This window comes from Bidens hawaiensis, unplaced genomic scaffold, assembly GCF_021521415.1.
Source record: "Bidens hawaiensis isolate Kalapana, Puna unplaced genomic scaffold, B.hawaiensis_p1.1 tig00026173_1, whole genome shotgun sequence".
NCBI lineage: Eukaryota > Viridiplantae > Streptophyta > Magnoliopsida > Asterales > Asteraceae > Bidens > Bidens hawaiensis.
The window spans coordinates 281,152-302,425 of record NW_027494202.1 but is presented as its reverse complement, the minus strand read 5'-3'; the positions used below and the strand labels follow the sequence as shown (position 1 = coordinate 302,425).

The 21,274-nt window shown below is 39.9% G+C and overlaps 1 protein-coding gene across 1 annotated transcript; it reads left to right on the top strand.

The window, feature by feature from the left end:
- Positions 1–13,740: 13,740 nt before the first annotated feature.
- On the top strand, positions 13,741–17,852 carry LOC143572907 (dehydrogenase FPY6-like). Its single transcript, XM_077057936.1, has 12 exons — positions 13,741–13,946; positions 14,038–14,178; positions 15,487–15,535; positions 15,702–15,719; positions 15,807–15,922; positions 15,992–16,105; positions 16,354–16,404; positions 16,518–16,606; positions 16,700–16,760; positions 16,861–16,938; positions 17,018–17,128; positions 17,675–17,852. Exons 1-12 carry the CDS (start codon positions 13,830–13,832, stop codon positions 17,807–17,809), a joined length of 1,080 nt encoding a protein of 359 aa, XP_076914051.1. The 5' UTR covers positions 13,741–13,829; the 3' UTR covers positions 17,810–17,852.
- Positions 17,853–21,274: the final 3,422 nt, after the last annotated feature.

Genomic DNA, 21,274 nt, shown 5'->3' with positions numbered 1-21,274 from the left:
CGCGATATTCGTGGGTATATTTTCTGAAATCTAAAGATGAGACGGCTCAAATGGTGAAGAATCTAATTACAAAAGTTGAGAACGTCATGAGTAAATCAGTTAAATACATCAGAAGTGACAATGGGACAGAGTTCAAGAACTTTGAAATGGAAATCTTCTGTCTTCAGAAAGGAATTGAACATCAATATAGCGCTCCGTATACTCCGCAACAGAATGGAGTGGCTGAAAGGAAGAACCGAACGTTAATTGAAGGAGCCAGAACTATGCTGGCAGACTCGAAGCTTCATGTGATGTTCTGGGCTGAAGCAGTTGCTACAGCCTGCTATGTTCTGAATAGGGTGTTAACCGTTAAGAGACTTGGAAAAACTTGTTACTAGCTTATGCATGGAAGGAAGCCCAACTTGTGCGGTCTTGAACCATTCGGGTCTCCTTGTTCGATTCTGAAGACTAATTCGAAATTTGGTGAAGTAGCCGATGAGGGAATCCTAGTCGGTTATGTTGTTGGGACTCCCAACAGACGGGTCTTCAATACGTCGACTTGCAAGGTGGAGGTGGTTTGTAACACCGACATTACTAGTTACCAATCGCCAAAACCAAGCAATGGACCTGCTGAGCTTTTCGACTATGTTAAGCTTTTTAAGTCGTTTAACGTACCTGATTTGGAAATTTCTGAAGAAGACGAAAGAGCTGTGACGAAGATGATACTTGATGAGGAAGAGAATTTATTGCAACGACAGCTGATTGAGAAATCTCAACCTTCCACATCAAACACTATCGGTACCCCTACTGCCTCGACTGAAGATGAATTTATTAATCCTTTTCACTCTCAGCCAGAAACAACCATTGATGAGATCTCTTCAAATTTGGAAGATAATTTGCATGTTAGTTCTGTTCCGACCACGAGAATACACAGAGATCACCCTTTGGAGAATATTCTAGGTGATGTGTCCACCGGTGTACAAACCAGAAAAAGCTTGAATGAGCACACCTGTGTTTATACAAGCATTAAGGAAACGGGTATACTGAACGAATGTTTGCACTCCTGCTTTATAAGCCAGATTGAACCAAAGAATTATCAAATGGCTTTAAAGGACAGCTCATGGGTCGAAGCCATGCAAGAAGAGTTGGCTCAGTTCGAAAAGATGGAAGTTTGGACTTTGGTTGAAAAACCAAAGAATGTGCATGCTATAGGCACAAAATGGGTGTTCAAGTGCAAGAGAGATGATAAGGGGATTATCATAAGAAATAAGGCGAGGCTGGTTGTTAAAGGTTTTAATCAGCAAGAGGGTATTGACTACAATGAGGTGTTCGCTCCTGTCGCCCGGTTGGAGGCGATTAGATTGTTTTTGGCGTTTGCTTCTTTTAAAAAGATGAAGGTATTTCAGTTGGATGTGAAGAGCGCGTTCCTAAATGGGAAAGTTGATGAGGTTGTGTATGTTGAGCAACCTCCGGGTTTTCCTGACCCAGACTTTCCTGATCACGTATACAAGTTGAGCAAGGCGCTGTATGGATTACATCAGGCACCTCGTGCCTGGTATTCAACGTTATCAGACTACTTGCTGGAAAATGGTTTTGAAAGAGGTTTGATCGACAGTACGTTGTTTGTGAAGAGAGAAGGAAGCGACTTCCTACTAGTTCAAGTCTACGTGGATGACATCATATTTGCTGCATCAAGAGTATCCATGTGTCAGGATTTTGAGGCTGTCATGAAGAAACGATTCGAGATGAGTGCTATGGGTGAACTAACTTTCTTTCTAGGATTGCAGGTTGATCAGAAGAAGGACGGGATGTTCATTCATCAGACGAAGTACGTTCATGATGTGCTCAAGAGATTCAAGATGGAGGACAGTTCTCCATTTGACACTCCAATCTGCGTCAATCACAAATTGGGCGCTGAATCAGATGGTGACGCAGATGTGGACCCAACTCTGTATCGGGCAATAATAGGTTCTTTAATGTATTTAACTGCTTTCTAGGCCTGATATAATGTTTGCTGTTTGTCTTTGTGCTCGTTTTCAGGCAAACCCAAAGGAATCTCACATGAAAGGTGTGAAGAGGATTTTGCGGTATCTCAAAGGCAAGCCGAAGCTAGGGTTGTGGTACCCAAAGGGAGGAGACGTTGAACTGGTGGCATATACAGATTTTGATTATGGAGGATGCAATCAGAGTCGGAAGTCAACAACAGGAGGCTGTCAGTTTCTTGGAGGAAGATTAGTTTCCTGGCAGTGCAAGAAACAGACATCAGTTGCAATTTCAACATGCGAAGCTGAATACATGGCAGCATCCAACTGCTGCTCTCAGGTTTTGTGGATTCAGCAACAATTACGCGACTATGGTCTGAATTTCTTACTCACTCCTATTTTAATTGATAACACTGCCGCCATCTCAGTAATCAACAATCCCGTGAAGCATAGTAAAACTAAGCATATTGACATTCGTCATCACTTCATACGGGATTGTGCTGAGAAGAAACTGATCAAGATCGAAAAAGTTGATACACTGGAAAATTTTGCTGATTTGTTTACAAAAGCATTTGATAAATTCAGATTTCAAAACCTAATTGAGCTGAACGGGATGATCAATCCCGAGTAACCATGTCTTTGTGTTTATTTAAAAAAAAAAATAAAAAATAAAAAAATGTCATTTTTGCTTAAAATTAGTCGGTTACCTCAGTTTGATGGACATATCCTCGGATATGTTTTGGTCCTCGTTTCGACTTAGAGAATGAGGATCGCCATTAACCAGAAGACTGAAAGTGATCGGGGCAGTTATGACGTGTGTTCTTTCAGTTGCTGAAAATTAGTCGGTCATTCTTAGTAAGAAGGACACATACTTGTATGTGGTCGGTCCAGTTGATCCATTGGATCTTCAGGATTGCCGTTTACCTGAAGACTTTGACGTGATCGGGGCGATTGAAATCAAAAATTTTATAGGGAAATGAAATTACTTTTCAAGTCTGTTACTTCGTAAGAAGTTCGTTAGCTATGTTAAACGGAAAATTGATCTAACCTTGGAAAATGATATATATACTGATTGTGTGTGCTTAACTAGTGAAGTTATTAGGCTTAAAAGGCTTTAGGACAATCATTGTATGTCATGGTAACTTTTTATGGTGCGTAAAAGTAGATGTGATACAAACTAATTTTACTTGATTTTACGTGGAAACTCCTTAAGAGTTTTGCGTGTCTTCATATATATCTTTTCGAATGATAGGCAGAAAAGCGATTACCCAGTCATACACGAGCCCATGTGTGTTTTGATTCCCGTGAAGAAAGCATGTCAAGACACTGCAGTGATCCAAATTCGGGACTTGCAGTGGTTTAGTACTCCGAAGTCTATAAGTATGTGTGGTTAAAAAAAAAAAAAAAAAAAAAAAATTCAAGTACTTATGAGTTATTGTAAATTCAAGACTTCTATATTTTAGAGTAAGAAGAGAACGGGAAGCAGACAACGAGTATATACAAGTTAAACAGACACTATGGGTCGAAGTCAACTCGGGGTGACTAGGGGAAAGCCAAATACGCTTTGAGGATAGATAGGAGGCATCAATATTTCTGAGTTGTTGCCCACTTAAATTTTAAGGATTAATTGAACCTAACTCGTATCACAGAAACGATGAAAACCATCTTAAGTATATTACCTACTTACAACCTGTCTCTATATGTCATAATACAGCTAAACACGGATCTATGTGACAGTCACGTAGTTAGTATGATTCCTGTTAGGATCTTTTCTAAAACATAGCTGTCCCTACCAAGACTGAAATTTGATCCCTTATTTCGTTAAATTTTTATAAGTTTTTCTATTTTTGTAGTTGTATTATTTTATAACTGGTTACTTAGACATGATCATTTTTGTTTAACTCCTTTTGGAAGTTTAAAATGTTTATTGCAAAATGTTCAAACTTAAAGGGTTTGATTTTGAAATTATAGGCGAAGTAGTTGAATCAGGCGAACTTGTGCATAACTTCGCCTAGGCGAAGTTATTCGTAACTTCGCCTGACCAACTCTGACCCTATATAAGGCTTTTCAAACAGTGATTTTCATTATTTTCAAAATTCTCAGCGAACTTGAGCTCCGATTTTCCGGCGAACTTGAGCGTTTTCCGGCGAACTTGTGTTTATCTCCGTTTTCGATCTTCTTTCTCAGTTTCTATTATCATTTAGGGTATGTGTTGTCGATATCTCTCACAAAATTGTTCGTTCTTGATCGTTTTTACCCGGTTCGAGACCTCGGGTCGTCGGACCTTCAAAACCGAAATCTTCATAACTTGTGTTAACGTGTGCATGGACATGCTTCTCATCTTAACATCCTTAAAATCATTTGTTTTGATGTCCTTGATTGTCGTTCTTAGTCGAAAACACAGGAATTCCGGTGTTGGAATCCTAACAGTCGCCGACTAAGTTCAGGCGAAGTTAGGGTTAAGGCGAAGTTATCCACAACTTCGCCTGAGCTTAATTACGCCTAAGGCGAAGTTATCCACAACTTCGCCTGAAGCTTAATTTCGCCTAACACTTATCTTCGCCTGAGGCGATGTTGTGATAAGGCGAAGTTATCTTCAACTTCGCCTACACCAATTTGTTTAACAGTTACATTAGACGAACTTACAGATGAAGCGAAGTAAATCCCAACTTCGCCTCACCTTTAAGTTCGCCTATACAGTTTTAATCACAACTTCGCACATGGTATAACGCGAACTTGTGTGTTGCTTAACAGCTATCTAACTTGGTTTGTTTAGTGCAGATATGGCTGCTGTTGGCGGGGCTGGTGGTGATGACGGCGATGATCAAAGACAGTTCTTTCCAGCGCATAACCAGTACATCATGTTAGACCCAGACGCAAGTGGCGTGGAGGACTACAGGGAAATAATCTCATTTCTCCTGCGCTCAAGGATCTTCCATGCAATCACGAATACCTTGCCTATTTCACTACCTAACATTGAAGACTTTTGGCGGTCGGTAGAGTATGATTGCCGGGTTGAGCCCCCGGTGATGCGAGCAACCGTAAATGGTCATGTTGTGCAGTTCTCTTCAGAAGATATACGGTTGGCTTTGCAGTTTGGAGAAGAAACGAGGGATGACCCAACGGAGTTCGTCGCTCCTTTTCGTGATGGGGCATATCTCAGGATGGGTTATTCAGGTCCGTTAGGGGACACGCAGAGGAGAAAAGGATTTTTGTTAGATCAGTGGCGCTTCCTAATGCACGTCTTGATCGTGTGCATGTCTGGGAGGAAGGCAGGAACTGATGGAATGGGCGCGACGATGCAGTCTGCCATGACTGCCCTGACTTACAACAGAAGATATTCATTTAGTCAGCTGATATTTTACGAGATTGATCGTCAGAGGAGGGCTGTGGCGCGTGAGCGATTTATTATGTATCCTCGATTCTTACAAATGATTCTCAATCATGTGGCTCCGTTGCTACCTCAGAGACGCCCTATTAGATACGTTGAATGTGTGACGAAGCGTATCTTTGCTCAGTGTCGCACTTCTAGCGCACGAAGCAAGCCTGAGCTGCGTCCCAGGCATACTCCACTGTTCGGGTATCTTGTCAACCCGGAGTATGTTCCTGCTGGTGGGGACGAGTTCAGAGACCCAAGACCACAACAGGCGGCAGCACCTCATGCTGTATCAGCTGCGCCTGCTGTGTCTACTGCTGAAGACGTCGACCTTGATGCTGCTTTTAGCGGCCAAGGATTGTTTGATATGGATGTCTCGGGTTCTCAGGCCATGGATGTTACTAGAGCAGTTACTTCGGTAGCTGACTCCGATCTTGATGAGACATTTGCTGAAGCTAGACGATTGATGGTGTCTAGGGAGAGAACGATTGGGAAGAGGAAGAGAACGGTTGACGTCGATGACGAGGAAGATGATGAAGAAGAAGCAGTTCAGCTAGTGCTCAGACGTTCAAGAAGAGAACGGATAGGTATGGTTCGGGAGCTGGAGAAACTTCAAGGCTGGTACGTTTTGCTCCACCTGCCTTGTCTGGTATGTCTCTTATTCCTTCTACAGCACAGGTTACTACCGTCGAGACGTCGACTCCAACAATTGTGTCTCTACCACCTCAATCGCTTACTCCATCGGTGGTAGTAGCACGATTTGTTGAGTCTACAGTCACTACTACTGCAGGGTTACCTAGTGTACCACCTGCGGTCACTTCTGCTGCTGATGTCCCGCCAACTCCAACGCCTACTTCAGACTCCGAAAGGATAGCTTCACTAGAGCGGATCGTAGCTGAGCAGTCCAAGACAATTCAAAGCCTAGTGGAAGCAAACCAACTACAGGCCTCCCTCCTGGTTGAGCATGGGAAGATCATAGACGCTATGAAAGCGTTCTTGGCATCTCAGGGGGAGATGACCTGTAGGGGAGATGAGTTGAGGACAAAACGGAGAGAAGATCATGACGATGATCCCAATGCACCGGAAGGTGCAGGTGGTGAGCTGCCAAGAACTTCTATAGCTCTTGGTACTTCCACAGCTGAGGGGGAGTCTACAAGCGCAGCTGGTGATGATGATGATGTTGATGATGTAATCGACGCGTTGAAAGAGCTAGATGATGATGATGATTTTATGCTTGAAGAAGATGTGCTGCCGAGTGATGAGATTGAGAAGATCGGTGATCAAATTATTGTTGAAAGTGTGATAGAAGAAGGGGAGATAGTAGATGAAGATATTGAACACGAGATTCCAGAGGTTGAGATGCCCGATATGGGTGATGAGACAGTGGTGGAAGATACTGAATGGGAAGAGCAGCCGAATTGGAAGGAAGGTTGTGCTCAATGGTTCGTAAAGACGAAGAAACCGGCGGTCCCTAAAATGTTCAAAAAGAGTTACAATATTAAGGGATACGCTGAAGCAAAGAAATGTATTATCTGCTGGATATATGATGAGCAGCTGCGGCTCTTCGTGATCAAAAGATATGACGGGATTCAGTACTTCAGGAGAACTTTGAGATCATTAAACACACTACCTGAATGTGAGGTTAAAGACTTAGCCAGATTGGGGTTGATAAATCGAAGTGACAATAACATGGCTAGAGTCATCGGAAAGATCGTATGGAAAGAGAGCATTAAGGAGAAGAAGTTTGAGCTGCTGAAACCACAAAAGGGGAAACTTGTCGAAGACAAGGATAGAGGTTTGAGAGCTGATGGAAAGCCTTGGATGGTTATGAAGTATAAACCGATCCGGTGCCTTAAAGAAGTACCGATGAAGCTTATGCCCAAGGACGTGCTCAAAGACCTAAAATGGTGGTTCGTGGATTGTGAAACAGCGGAGGCGGTAATGGAAGATGAGGATGAACAAGAAGTGCTTAGGGTTTACGACCCGATGCATCTTGTTAATCTATCGCAAGCTGATCTGAAGAGGCTCAACGAAAAGAAGATCTTCTACATTCCTGCTTGGAAGGATCAAGCTAGGAAATATCAACGGGTGGTGTCGGTGTGTGTTAGAGAGGGAGCGCACGCGTAGAGATGCAAGATTACAAGACTCAAGATTTAAAGATCAAGATATGAAGCTACTGCCAAGGGGGAGTCTGTTGGTACATGTGTGTCAGTAGTTCATAGTCTATCATTTGTAATCGAGTCTGTAATGTAATTATGTTTATGATTATGTTTATGTTTTTGTATGTGCGAAGTTGTCAACAAGTTCGCTCAGGCGAACTTGTTGAACAAGCGAAGTTATGGACAACTTCGCCTGAGGCGAAGTTGTCGTGCTTATTTAAACTGTTCAGCCGTAACAGTTTAGAGTGAATCAGTTGAGCGTTTTGAGAGCGAGTTTCAGTGTGAGATCATTTCACGTGTTTTAGAGTCTGTAATAGTGACCTCGAGTCACCTGTTCGGTTATCAATATAACGTGTTTCGGTTATTGCTCGTGTGTTTGATTTATACATATTCTGCACTCGTATCTACCTACGCAGGGATTCCGCACCTGCGCAGATAGCGACATCCCGTGTACGATCCGTCCAGGAGCCTACACCCTGCCTGTTCCCGCAGCTATGGGTACAAGCCAAGAAGGAAGGCTACCCGCACTAACGGTAAGACTACACGCATAAAGCACTAACTCTTATACTTCAGCAATGTCACCTGAAGAAGGAATGAGCAAGGCGGGAATATTCCCGCCCAAAAGAGCCAGTCCGTACGCTTCTGAAGATCTTTTGTACTATACCTGCCAAGGTATGGACAAAATAGACAAGATCTGACCAAAGCAGCCCATGAACCAATCACAGGGTGACAGCTCACCGACAATAGTACGAGGAGGAGCACGCTCTAGTACAAAATGTCACTATCAGCCGCTGCCTACCCACCAACTCCTATCGTGGCACGTACATAGCCCGTAGTTGGTGGAAAAGGAATAGTATACAGCCGGCCATGTCACTATCAGCCGCTGCCTACCCACCAACTCCCATCGTGGCACGTACATAGCCCGTAGTTGGTGGAAAAGGAATATTATACAGCTGGCCGTACCTGCTTGGAAACCTACCTTCGGCTATAAATACTCCAACACCTTGGAACGGTATCGACATCTTATCTTATCTGATCTTCTCTAGCTATTTCTCTTAATATACACTTATATTCAGAGCAATCTAGTCTGATTCTCACGCCGGAGGGTGGTCACAAGGAGGAACCCCCTCCTTCTCTGTGACGAGTTCACGGTGTCTGTTTTGCAGGTCAAGAAGAATAACCATCTTTGCCGGACCTAACCCTCGTGGGAAACATCTACTTAACTCTCAGATTATCCGTAATCTGTCGGGGCCTCTTAGTGTTTCTTCAAGTTAACTATAGTTATACAACATTAATACTAATCTTAAATACATATTTTACAAATTCAAGCACCCACCACGTAAAGAGCACATAAGGGTGGACGGAGTGGGCGTAGGTGGAGACAGCACGTCAATACTGATCGGTACCGACAAGAACACTACCCCGTCCATTTTGTGGACAAAAAATCATTCTGAGCATCTTTTCCAACCCGATAATCCCGTACGTTACCCAATGGATTTTTACAATTGACTACCTCCGGTTATCTCACAATTACAAATATGTAACTAGTTTAATAGTTAGAAGCTAGAACCCATATGTAATCGTCCCGCACTCTAGAATTAGGAGCCAAGTTTAAGAGCCAACCGTCTAAACTAACCAAGACTTCGACTTCAAACACGTACACACGTCTTCGGACACCCAATTTCCATACGTGGACCTCAACTTCGTCATCAAAAATGATGAAGACCCATTCCTGAAAGAGCCGAAAGGGATACATTAAACAAGCCGAAGATAAACAAATTACATATGATGTGAAGCAAAGTAAAATCGAGAAAAACAAAGGCGCTCAACGCACTTTGGTATAACAGCATAAGCAGTGGCGAAGCTTGGACGAGTTCGTCAAGGGGGTCCAAAATGTATTTTTTTTAAAACATAAACTAGGGGGGCCGGACTCAAATTCTAGGGGGGGACCAGGTAATTTACACTACGTATACACATTTTCGGGCGAAAAATGGTCAATTTCCACTACAAAAAAGGGGGGGGGGGGACGGGGCCACCCGGGCCCTAAAGAAGCTTCGCTCATGAACATAAGGCGTTGTTAGAACAACAAAAGAAGGCGGATTTGGAATTCGTTTGTCAACAGGTGTTGAATGCAATTCTAAGAAGAAACCATCACTAGAAATTTTTAGTGCAATAAATTTAAATCACAAATATTAATATTAATATTAATAGTAATGATATTTGTGTATTAATTAATTAATTAATTATATCTTATCTTGTATGCACGTACATGGTTTCAAACGCTCCAACTCCCACGTTTGGCCAGTGTCGGGCCTATATTGTCGTTCAACAACAGACATCGGCTGAGATGTGAACCAGTATTCTTAGTAATGTCCACTAGTTTCAAGTATAAAGTTGATGGCTTGTTTGCTTTTAGACAAAAAGTTGACTGATGTAACAAACACTAGATTTTTTGCATGAATTTTGCAATTTCAAATATTTATTTTTAGGCTATAATAATATTTTGTTGAGTGAATAGTATGAATATGTGTCTAATGTACATGTGAAAACCGATTTTAAGAGAGAGGATCGATGGTGTAAACCGCCACCCTTCTTCGCTTTCTCGATTTAACTCATAATGGATTATTACACTTTTGTCAACGGTATAGACACCCAAAAGAAGTTAGGAGTTGGACTATATGGAAGGCTAGAAACAACAATGTCGTAAATGTTGCAATTTCGTCAAGTAAGATTGTGGATGACGTGAAGGCCCTTAGTTTTGTTAGGGTGAACTCGAGTTCCAAAAAGATCAATATTGATTGGGAACATTGGTGTACTTATTTTTAATGCTTTGAACTTGTAAGTGTTTTGTTTTGTGGTTGTCTAGTTGCCTAGCTTCTCGTTAGGTCCTTGTTTTTCTTTAATAAAATTCGCCATTAGAAAAAAGAGTAGAATTGTGAAAATGTATGAACATGTGTACACTGTGTTTGTTGATAAATTTGTTGGGTATGAAGGCCTTATGGGGCCTATTTTATGATCGTTCAATTAGATGAATACTAATAACCTTGTGTTTTCTTAGTGAACAAATTAGTTGTTCAAATTTTCTTCTATATATATCTATGTCATGTAACTGTAATCTTTCGGTCCAAACTTAATACAATAACATTGATATGAGTTATGAAGTGTAAACTACATATTCATCCAAGACTATTATAACTTTGTGCATCATAGAACCTTATCGATCGGTTCTAATGGGCAAAGCCCTTAAACATGGGTTCAAATGAGGCAACACCCCTTGTACGGTCCAAGGAGTTGAGCCTTAGTGTTGTCACACTGGAAGCACCATTGGAAGTTATTTTTTTATCTGCATGATTCGTAGAAGGTTGCATGGAAATGATATATAATATGAGTTTTTTTATAAGTAGTAACTAGCTGCGTAGTGTATCAAGATCAATAGTAGCTTAGTTTAGTAGTGTCAAGTAGCATCAATAGTATCAATAGTAAGTTACTACTGATCAATGGCGAAAAGCTATCCATGACATGATTTGAGATATGAAACCTACATGTTGGGTTCCTTCGTGTGTTTTTCCTTTGTATATTGATTATTATTTATGAATTTTATACAGTAAACCAAAAGGGAAATAGGAAAAATTGAAAATCTAATCATATATGTGGACTATGTATGGCTGGGTGCATTATAGAAAAGGTGGGTTGCACTTGCACAAAATACTATAGTAAGATATCACATCAAACAGTTACAATGAAAGTTCGTACTATTTTTCGTGATAGGAAGCAATAGATGTCCTTTCTTAACTTGATCTTAAAAGAACCCAAACTATTTGATAGTTGATACTATTTTTTTATTTTTCAAAAACGACAAATACGAATTATCTTTTAATTTATCCTGTAATCTTATCTTATGGATTATTAACTCTTTGGAGGGTATTTAGTTTATCAATTTATTTATTTATTTTTATTTTTATTTTTATAATAAAACAACATGAATGCTACAATGAGTTGAAATTTATTTTAAAAGTGTTGGGATTTAAGGAAATTCAAAATTTTTAAATGATGTATTTGATTGGTAAAATAATCATGTTCGGATGCAAGAATGTTCAGCCCGCTCACCCAGATTTGGATCAGGTTGAAATCGTTTGGGGACCAAAAAAAGGGTTTTGATTTTGCATGTTTTTTCATATCGGGTCGAGTCCAAACCGGTATACGACATGTCGGGTTGGACCGGGTCCTAACTAGTTTTCGACAAACCGGTTCTTTTGGTTTAGTAGGCTTGTTATGAAATGGGTTGACGGGCCCGGTTTTTATGGCTCAGTATAAGGCTACGTTATTATAGTATTCATGAGTTAGGTGCTTATAACTATGGGCCAAAGTTCATTAATGGATCTCCAAATTGGGCTACTAATTTCCTTTCAGTTGAATTATTAGAGAACATATTGGTAGTTTGGTACATGATAATTAGGTAATGGGTCACATTGGACCATTAAAGCATCCTGATTATTTGGACATCTTTCCAGCAAAATAAGATCTTTGCCTTTATTTATTTTTGTTTATGTAATTTTGTTATACTAAAGCTAAAAGTCGAATTATAAGAGACTTTTTTTAAGCTTGAATGGGTATGTGAATGTGAAGAATGCCAACACTCCAAAACATTACAATTATATAGATATATTGACAGTTAATAGTACCTAATTTAGATTATTCAAAACTAGTAATCTTTATGACTTTATATTTAAATGTCTTCAACTTACAATAGAATGGGTTTTAAAGATTGAAATATTGAATTGGAGAATGGAACATCGACAAGTATCTTGGTGTTGAATTTGTGATCATTGTTACGTGTGATTCGAGTGTACACTGTCTTCTTATACAACGCATTATTAAGACCTTAAAAATATACTCCAAATTAGCATTCGTTGTCAAGGGGTTGTTACCATCTTACATGTTAGCTAACTAACAACTTCATATCATTATGCATCGATTCAATACGTATTGTAGATGCTTTATATTGAATACAATGAATGAGGGTTGTTCTTTTAGCAATTTGGCTTCTGGTTTAGTGACTTCGGGATATGGTTAAGGCTTGATATATTTACAGTGTCAAGTCCTAAACTTGGCTTAATAAGGTTTTCACAAGTGTTGAGTTTCCTTCTTAATAGTGTAAGTTAAACCTGAAGTATCAAAATTACAGTGGACATCATGTCTCAGAAAATGTAATTCGAATAAAAAAGCAGTCCCTTTATATTCTCTTTGAATTATTATCATTATTGGGTAGCCAAGCCAATAGGCATTTCGAAAGCATGCCAATTTTTAAAACCCGCTCTTTCGAGACTCAAGTTCGATTCTTATTTGTTGTCATTTTCGATGGATTATAGCAATAAAGGATGTGAGTTACGTCTTGCAAGTTTGTCAGTTCGAATCCCGAACCCACCCGGGCTTTTGTCCCACTGGGTGTTACGCTAGAGAGTTATGCTCTTATGGTGACACAATAACTATCAAGTGGCAGCCAGCTGCATGGTTTCCTGTGTTAACGCCCAAAGCCAAACTTTGAAGCCAACATGAGCTTGGTTAGTCTAACAAAAGTAGGACAACATGACTCTCTAAATTTAGAAAGTCCGGTGGCCTAACACATAATAAAGTTCACGTTCAAAAAAAACGTGTTGGTTTCAATAATTATTATTAAAATATAATAAATGACAACTTTGGTGCCGCAAGGACCCTTGTTGGGCTACTTGGCAGCACCTTAGTGGTCGGCGAATTTTGTTTTTTTTGTTTTTTAGTTTCAGTACCTTAACGAGCAAAATGTAAACCGACTGAATGACACTTTTTTTTTGTTTTAGTCCCGGTACCGTAATGAACGTGACGGAAACCAACCGAATTTGCATAAGCTTACTACATTTTGTTTTAGTTTCAATATCGTAACAAATGTAACGAAAATCGATCAAATGCCAAATCTGTTTTTGTTTTAATTAGTTATGATAACGTGACAGAGACCAACCGAATTTGCGTCGAGTCACCGCCTCAATGTCCGGGATTGACAACGCTCCGGTTTACCAACGCTCGACTTTTACAGACCGACAAACCCCACTATGCCACCTCAATTTTTATATTTTTTTTATTTTAGTTCCGATACATAACACACGTAACCAAAATCGACAAAATTTGTGTTGACTTATCGCCTCAAACACCCATGACTACCGTCGCCGGGTGAGCTACTAGTTTATCACTGTTAAGCATTTTAAAAGCATGCGCCAAATATAACTGCCTAACTAACTAACTAACTCATCTTCCTTACACTGAATCTGAACAAGTAACATCAACACTATCAGTACAACGATCATGGCACCGCAAATCGCCATCGTAGGCGCCGGAGTCTTCGTAAAGTCTCAATACATCCCCATACTCGCAGAGATCTCGCACCTAGTCTCTCTCAAAGCCATTTGGAGCCGTACAGAGGTAGGTAATCGGTTGTACCATTTTCAATTATTATTATTATTATTATTCCTGATGATTAGATAATTGAATGATATGTTCCAAAATTATGTAGAAATCGGCAAAGGAGGCGGTTGAGATTGCTAGGAAAGTGTTTCCTAATGTGGAGTGTAAGTATGGAGATGATGGAATTGATGATATTATTCGAGATTCCGATGTCGTAGCTGTTGCTGTTGTTCTTGCTGGCCAATTTCAGGTTTATATTTTAATTTTTTTGTTTATCAATCAAATACATGCATATATACATGTGGACAGGAGATGCTAATTGCACATATTTGATGTGTTACACTGTTAAACCTAAGATTATCATCAATTAGTGCTGACAGTTTCTGACATAGGGGTTAGACAGGTTAGAGTTTCAGCTTAACAGGTTTCGTGTCATAAACAGGTTGTCAGGTTGACAAGTTTAACACATGATTAAAAGCGTGTCTAAATTTATATTTATAAATTTTTAAAAAATATACATATTTATATTACTAAAACCATAGCCGATTTTTAGGTCAAGCAGTCATACACTCCAGTACTCCAATGATTTGATTGTTATTAAAGTATGTTATGTATTGTTAGACTTTTATGTACTCTTGTTTAAAAAATGTTAACGATTGTTCTTGAAGGATTTTGTTTTGATGGATCTTAATTTTTGGTTATCTTTATTTTATCTTGTTATTTGTTTCGGGTCGGGTCGGGTCACCAAATAGGTGATATTAATCGTGTTAAACAGGTCGTGTCGTGTTAGACGTTTATAAACAGGTTCAGGTTCGTGTTTGAAGAAAATGATTCAATTAGTTTAATGTGTTATGCTCGTGTTTAGTACTCGTGTTAATTGTGCCATGTCGTGTCTGACCTGTTTAATATGTTTAGACCTGTTTTTCCAGACCTTATCAATCATGCTGCGCCTTACACATTTTGTATAAATTTTGTATAAAAAGTATTGTCATGAAATATATTGTGCTAAATGATTCATTCTGTTAAATATACTGCAATGCCAACGGGTCCGCAAGTCAACATCTTCAACAAAGTCAAAATTAGCTTAAATAGTCTAATTGAGGCTCTGAGAATAAAGGGGCATTATGGTCTTTTTACTGTTAAGCCATACTTGTGGTTTGTTGATGGTAGTTAGGATGATGGTTATTATATAGAGATTAGTGACAGCATAGATCAGTTAGTTCATAATCAATGTTAATTGATTTTCTTTTTTCAGTTTCATCTTGTAATCCGTACATGAACAATAAGAGATCATATCGCTTGACTGTTCTTGTTCATGATTCTTTGATTCTTCAATATGAGATTTTTTTCGTGTGTTTGAGAGTATAATTCCGCTGATTACATTCAACACATTCTATCTGCATAACATATTAACATGGTTGGTTTTGTCGTTTGTGGCCTTATTAACTCTAATTTGCATGATAAAGAATATACACCTTAATGCAATATGATCAAATATATTGGTTGAATTCAGTGATTCACTATACAAACCGTATCATGCTGACATGTAGCCATGTAGGTGGATATGTCACTTAAACTTCTGAAGGCAGGGAAGCATGTTCTTCAAGGTAATTCTTTTACCAAACTTAAGCCACTGACTGCAAGCTCCTTAAATTGATCAATGCCATAGTTTGCAACTGTTTCCATTAATCTGTTCACGCACCAAACTGATACGTTTATTCTCACTGTTTGATCTTCCTTGCATATCTTTACACCGGGATTGTTCCTTTAAAGAGAAACCAGCTGCTGCATGTAAGTATGATGACTATAATCCTGTTTCTGCAACATCGGTTAATGGTTAAAATCATGTTGTCAATTCTTCTGTATTTTACAATGCAGCATGTAGTGAGGTGGAAGCTGCATTATCAAGCTACAATTCTCTTTTCAGTACACAATCCGCTAAGCCAATATGGGCGGTTGCAGAAAACTACCGTTTCGAGCCTGCCTTTGTAGAGGTGCTTACATTATTTGAGCATCCGTTTGGCGTTTAATCTTTTATGACATAACTAGTGTTGACACAACAGGGCAGAAAGTTGGTGTCTGAAATTGGAGATATGATGAGTGTTCAGCTTCTCATTGACGGGTCGATGAACAGTTCAAACCCTTACTTCTCAAGTTCGTGGAGGCGAGATTTAGCTGTAAGGCATATTAACCATGATAATAGACAAATCAAGTAATTATTTTGCTGAAATATGTGTCCAGACTAGTACACATACATACCATTGTAATATAACAAAAGACCTAAATACCCCTGCATATGTACATGTGCATAATATCAATCTGAAGGTGTTCCGTATTCTGATGAAATACTGGACTGACGGCACGTTAAGATGTTCCCGTTTATTATTGGATTAGCTCTGTATCATAAGTTATGCAGAATGCTGAGGGAGGGTTCATTATGGACATGGGTGTACATTACGTTGCCGGTTTAAGAATGGTAACCTTTTTTGTTTTACTATTATTCCCTTTTCGCCCTTCACGAACTTAGAAACAAAAAATGATTATGCTGACATAATAAGTACTAACATAGTTTTCCGTCTGCTTAATTAGCTCATTGGATGCGAGATAGCTTCTGTGTCATCGACAACATCTCATGTAAACACGGACGTGCCTCCACCAGATAACATCTCCTCATTATTGTAACTTTAAATTATTATTTCATCTTTTTAATTCTAATCATCTTAAAGGTGTTTTAGTTCAAGAAGACATTCTTTTTTAATTTTTTTATATAGTCAGCTGGAGAATGGATGTTCTGGAGTGTTTGTATTAGTAGTCTCAACCAAAAATCCTAAGGTCACAACTTACAATTTACAAAACATTTATGTCACATAATTCGTGTATGTTATTAACTATAATTTACTAATTTCATTTATTTTTGGATTAATGATGATAGATTGTGTGGAGAGTTGTTGGCTTGAACGGGACGGTTCAAGTCGAACGTGGAAACAAAGATGGAACACCTGGTTATACGGTAATGCAATAATATCTTATGTTTATGCAGCTATTAACGATCGAATTTTTAAAATTTAATGCTATTTTACAAATTACAGGTTACTCTATTTAATGCCAATAGAGAAATAAAGAGTGCTTTCTACCCATACAGTGGGGTGATTGAAGAGTTGAAAGCTTTTATAAGTGACATTTCTGTGGCCAATCTTCAGGTGGCATTATTACACATATCAGCATTATATTTCACTCATATAACAATCTTTTTCTTTAGATTAAATTACGGTTTTGGTCTCTGTTATTCGCCTTCTTTATCCATTTCAGCCCGAAAAAAAATCTTTCAACAAATCAGGGTCTGAGGTTTACATTCTATAACCATTTTGGTCCCCGGCCCTAACCTAGATACATTTTCATTTAAATAAGGTTATGTGCCCACATGAGGGGCATTTTTGTCTTTTTACTATCATTTTAAATAAATATGGTGAGCCAAAAGACTAAAATGCCCCTCATGTGATAGGCATATGATGAGATTTAACTGAATTTTTAGACGGCGTTAGCACTAGGGATTAAAATAGTTACAAAAAAGCAACCTCAGGGCGTGAGTGCGTGACATGTCAATAGATTCCATTTTGGACTAAAAGGGTTATATAGGCCAAACCTCAAGGACCAAAAGCGTAATTTACTCACTTATTTTTTTTTAATAATTTTCAAGATTCCGGAATTTGGCCAATACATATAATACATTTTCAACTTCAATGCAGAAGAGTGGTAAATTTGAGCCCGAACCTCGGTGCGCGTATGTTGAAGGTGCACGAGACATTAAGGTTTTGGATGCAATGCTTGAATCTGGAACAAAGCAAGGAGCATTTGTGAAAGTGAAAAACTTTAGGCGATAATATTGTGTTTAAATACACCAAATTTTCTAAATAAAATGATTGTATAAATAATTACAACCGGGGTCGCGCCTGCCGGGGGGATACTTTGAGAGCATTGATTGATAAACATCCTGTGGTGGACCCCCCGACCATGCCCTCCGTCGTGCCATCGGAACCAGCCTTGCAGGTGGACGGTGATTGTGTGTTGGAATGTATTAAAACCTTCCCGAAAGGTATATCTTGTGGGAGGGATGGTTTGCGGGCCCAACATATTTTAGACGCTTTCTGTGGCCAGGGGTCTCCGACCGCCTCCGGGCTCTTAAAGGCCATCACTGATGTTGTCAACTTGTGGCTTGGGGGGCTTTGTCCAAAAGTTCTAGCGGAGTTCATTGCTTCGGCACCGTTGACCCCCCTGTTGAAGTCTGACAATGGAATTAGACCCATTGCAGTGGGGGCCATTTGGAAAAGATTGGTGTCGAAAGTCGCTATGAGTAAAATAGGGAAAAAGGTTGCTGCTTATCTAGGGGATTTCCAATTCGGGGTTGGGATCCCTAATGGGGCAGAAGCGGTATTGCATAGTGCTAACAGATTTTTGAGCGCGTTTCATTCTGACGGGTCCCTGGCTATGCTCGCTGTTGATTTTTCTAACGCCTTCAACGAGGTGGATCGGACGACCCTTCTCAGGGAAGTTAGCTGCATATGTCCATCCATCTTCCCATGGGTCCAGTTTTTATATGCCCGCCTCGCTCGTTTATATGTGGGGGATACTCATATCGGGGCTTTTACTGGGGTGCAGCAAGGGGACCCCCTTGGCCCTCTTCTTTTTGCGTTGGTCCTTCATCCGCTCATCCTTAGGGTGCAGGGGACCTGTCCCTTGCCCTTCCATGCTTGGTATTTAGACGATGGCACTATTATTGGTAAGGCTGAGGAGGTCGCTAGAGCGTTGGGCATTATTCGCTCAGAGGGGGCGTCTCTGGGGCTTAGGCTTAATATTCGAAAAACAGAGGTTTTTTTGGCCGTCATGTGATGATTCGAAGAAAGTGTGGGGTTTATTCCCTGCAGAGATTAGCAGGCCTGCGATGGGAGTTAAACTCTTGGGGGGAGCGGTTAGTCGGGATGCAGGGTTTATTCGGTCTTTGGCAACTAAAAGAGCTTTGAGGGCGGTTGAACTTATGGAACGCCTGCCGGACCTGAGGGACCCCCAAAGTGAGCTCCTTTTGTTACGCTCGTGCATGGGGGTTGCTAAGTTAGTGTTTGGGCTCCGGACCTGTCAACCTGAACATGTCAAAGAGGCTGTGTCCATCTTTGATGCGGGCCTGCAGGGGGCAATTGAAGATATTGTTGTGTGTGGAGGACCGCATTTTGGGGACCTCCAGTGGAGGTTGGCTTCCTTCCCTATGCGTTACGGAGGCTTAGGAATTTTCTCGGCTGAGGATGTCTCCGCATATGCATTTGTGGCTTCCAGGTCTCAGTCGTGGAAATTGCAAGACCACGTCCTGCGAAACGCTGGTGTTACGGGGGTAGATCCTGACTACTCTTTTGCACTTGGTAATATTGGAACAACTCTCCCGAACCTTGATATAGGCGGTTTTACTGATAAGGAGACCGCCCCCAAGAAACCTCAACAAACCTTGGCGAGTGCTCTTTACGGTAAACACGTACATGATTTGGAGGAGCGATTCGATATGACCCCGAGACAAAAGGCAGTTTTAGCTTGTCTCAAGGGGGCTCATGCCTAGGATTTTTTGACTGTTGTGCCCATTGAAGATCTTGGGCAACGAATGTCGGCAGTTGAATACAGAGCCATCCTTAAATACCGGCTTATGATTCCCCTTTTCCCTCCAGATGAATTATGCCCCATTTATAAAAAAGCTTGTTTGGATAGATTCGGTGAGCATGCCCTCCACTGTAAGGAATTGCCGGGATTCAAGTATCGTCATGACTGGGTTAGAGATGTGTTATGAGATGTGCTTAGACGTGCCGGGATCTCAGCCAAGAAAGAGGCACCTGTTAACTTTTTGATTGATCCGCGTGAGGGAAGATCTACCCTGCGTCCTGCGGATGTTCTTGTGTTTGGCTGGGCAGGGGGTAAGCATGCGTGTGTTGACCTCACTGGGGTGTCCCCGTTGGTGGGGCTGAGAGACAGTGGCTTCGTACCGGGACAGGCGGTTTTGAGAGCGGAGTCTAGGAAGGTTGCTAAGCATGAAACATTGTGTTTGGAGAATCAGCACGTGTTCATTCCATTTGCCTTCGACACTTTTGGATCCCTAGCTCCCGAGGCGGTTCGCTTCTTGGAGCGGGTGCAGAAGGTGGTCCACAGTGACTCGCAGAGCCCGAGGAACCAATGATTTATATTTAGTAGAATAGGCTTTGCGATTCAAAAGGGGATAGCGGCGCAGTTTGTTGCTCGCTTACCCATTATCCAGATGTAGTTCGGTTTGTGTTATATATAAAATGATCAATATTTTCTCAATTACAACCCAAATCATCTTAATATTTGGATTATGATTGTAACTTGCAGATTTTGAATCATTCAAATGGAATCTGGCCATGATTCGGGTAGGCCCGGTTTTGATTCTATCTTACTAAACATGTTACATTGGGTTTGATCTCCCTATCTGCTGCTGCATAAGCATGACTTTGTCAGTGTCAGCAAATAATGAAATAAAGCTAGGATTTGGTGTGATCTGCACACATCAGTTTTTGTAAGTAAATCTCAGTTAAAATGGTGTCTATGGGTCTTATTTCATATTAATTAATTAATAATTATTAACTGTATATATGTCAAAACCAGAAGAAGAAATGAAATGAAAGTTGAAACGTTCAAAACAAAGAAAAAGTTGAGTCCAGCAGTTGCTTTTGGACCCATGAAACCTGCCCATCACGACTTGCTTCTACTTCACTTTTCCTACATGGAAAAGTTATACATACATTAATTAATTAACTTTTATACTATTTGAAGATCTAAATTATTGATTAATGATTAATAAAAAAATACCTTTTTACATGTATATGCTATATATTTTAGATGATAAACATAACATATGCTAAGTGCCTAACTCTATTAACATAACATATACATGATATCTTGAAACATATAAGGTTTTTTTCTTTTTTTATTTTTTATTTACACACTTACACAAATCACTCAATTCTATGACTTTTATATACTTTCACTAAAAATGTGTAGAATTAGGAACATAAACTCGGGTTATATTGCCAACCATAAAAAAACTTGACCGATTTTTATTATTATTATTATTATTTTGTAAAACGACTTAGTTCTTGTATAGAAAACCTAACTTAATTCAACTTGAATCAAACGGAACCCTCAACGTTTTGATATTAAACTCTTTCTTCACATTAATGATTATAGTAAAATGTTGCGATCCAAACGTTCAAGCGGGAGGCCGGTTATGCTTCTGTTGATCTTTTACGCATCCTAGTTGACGAAACCAATAACTATACACAGCTGGGATCAAATTC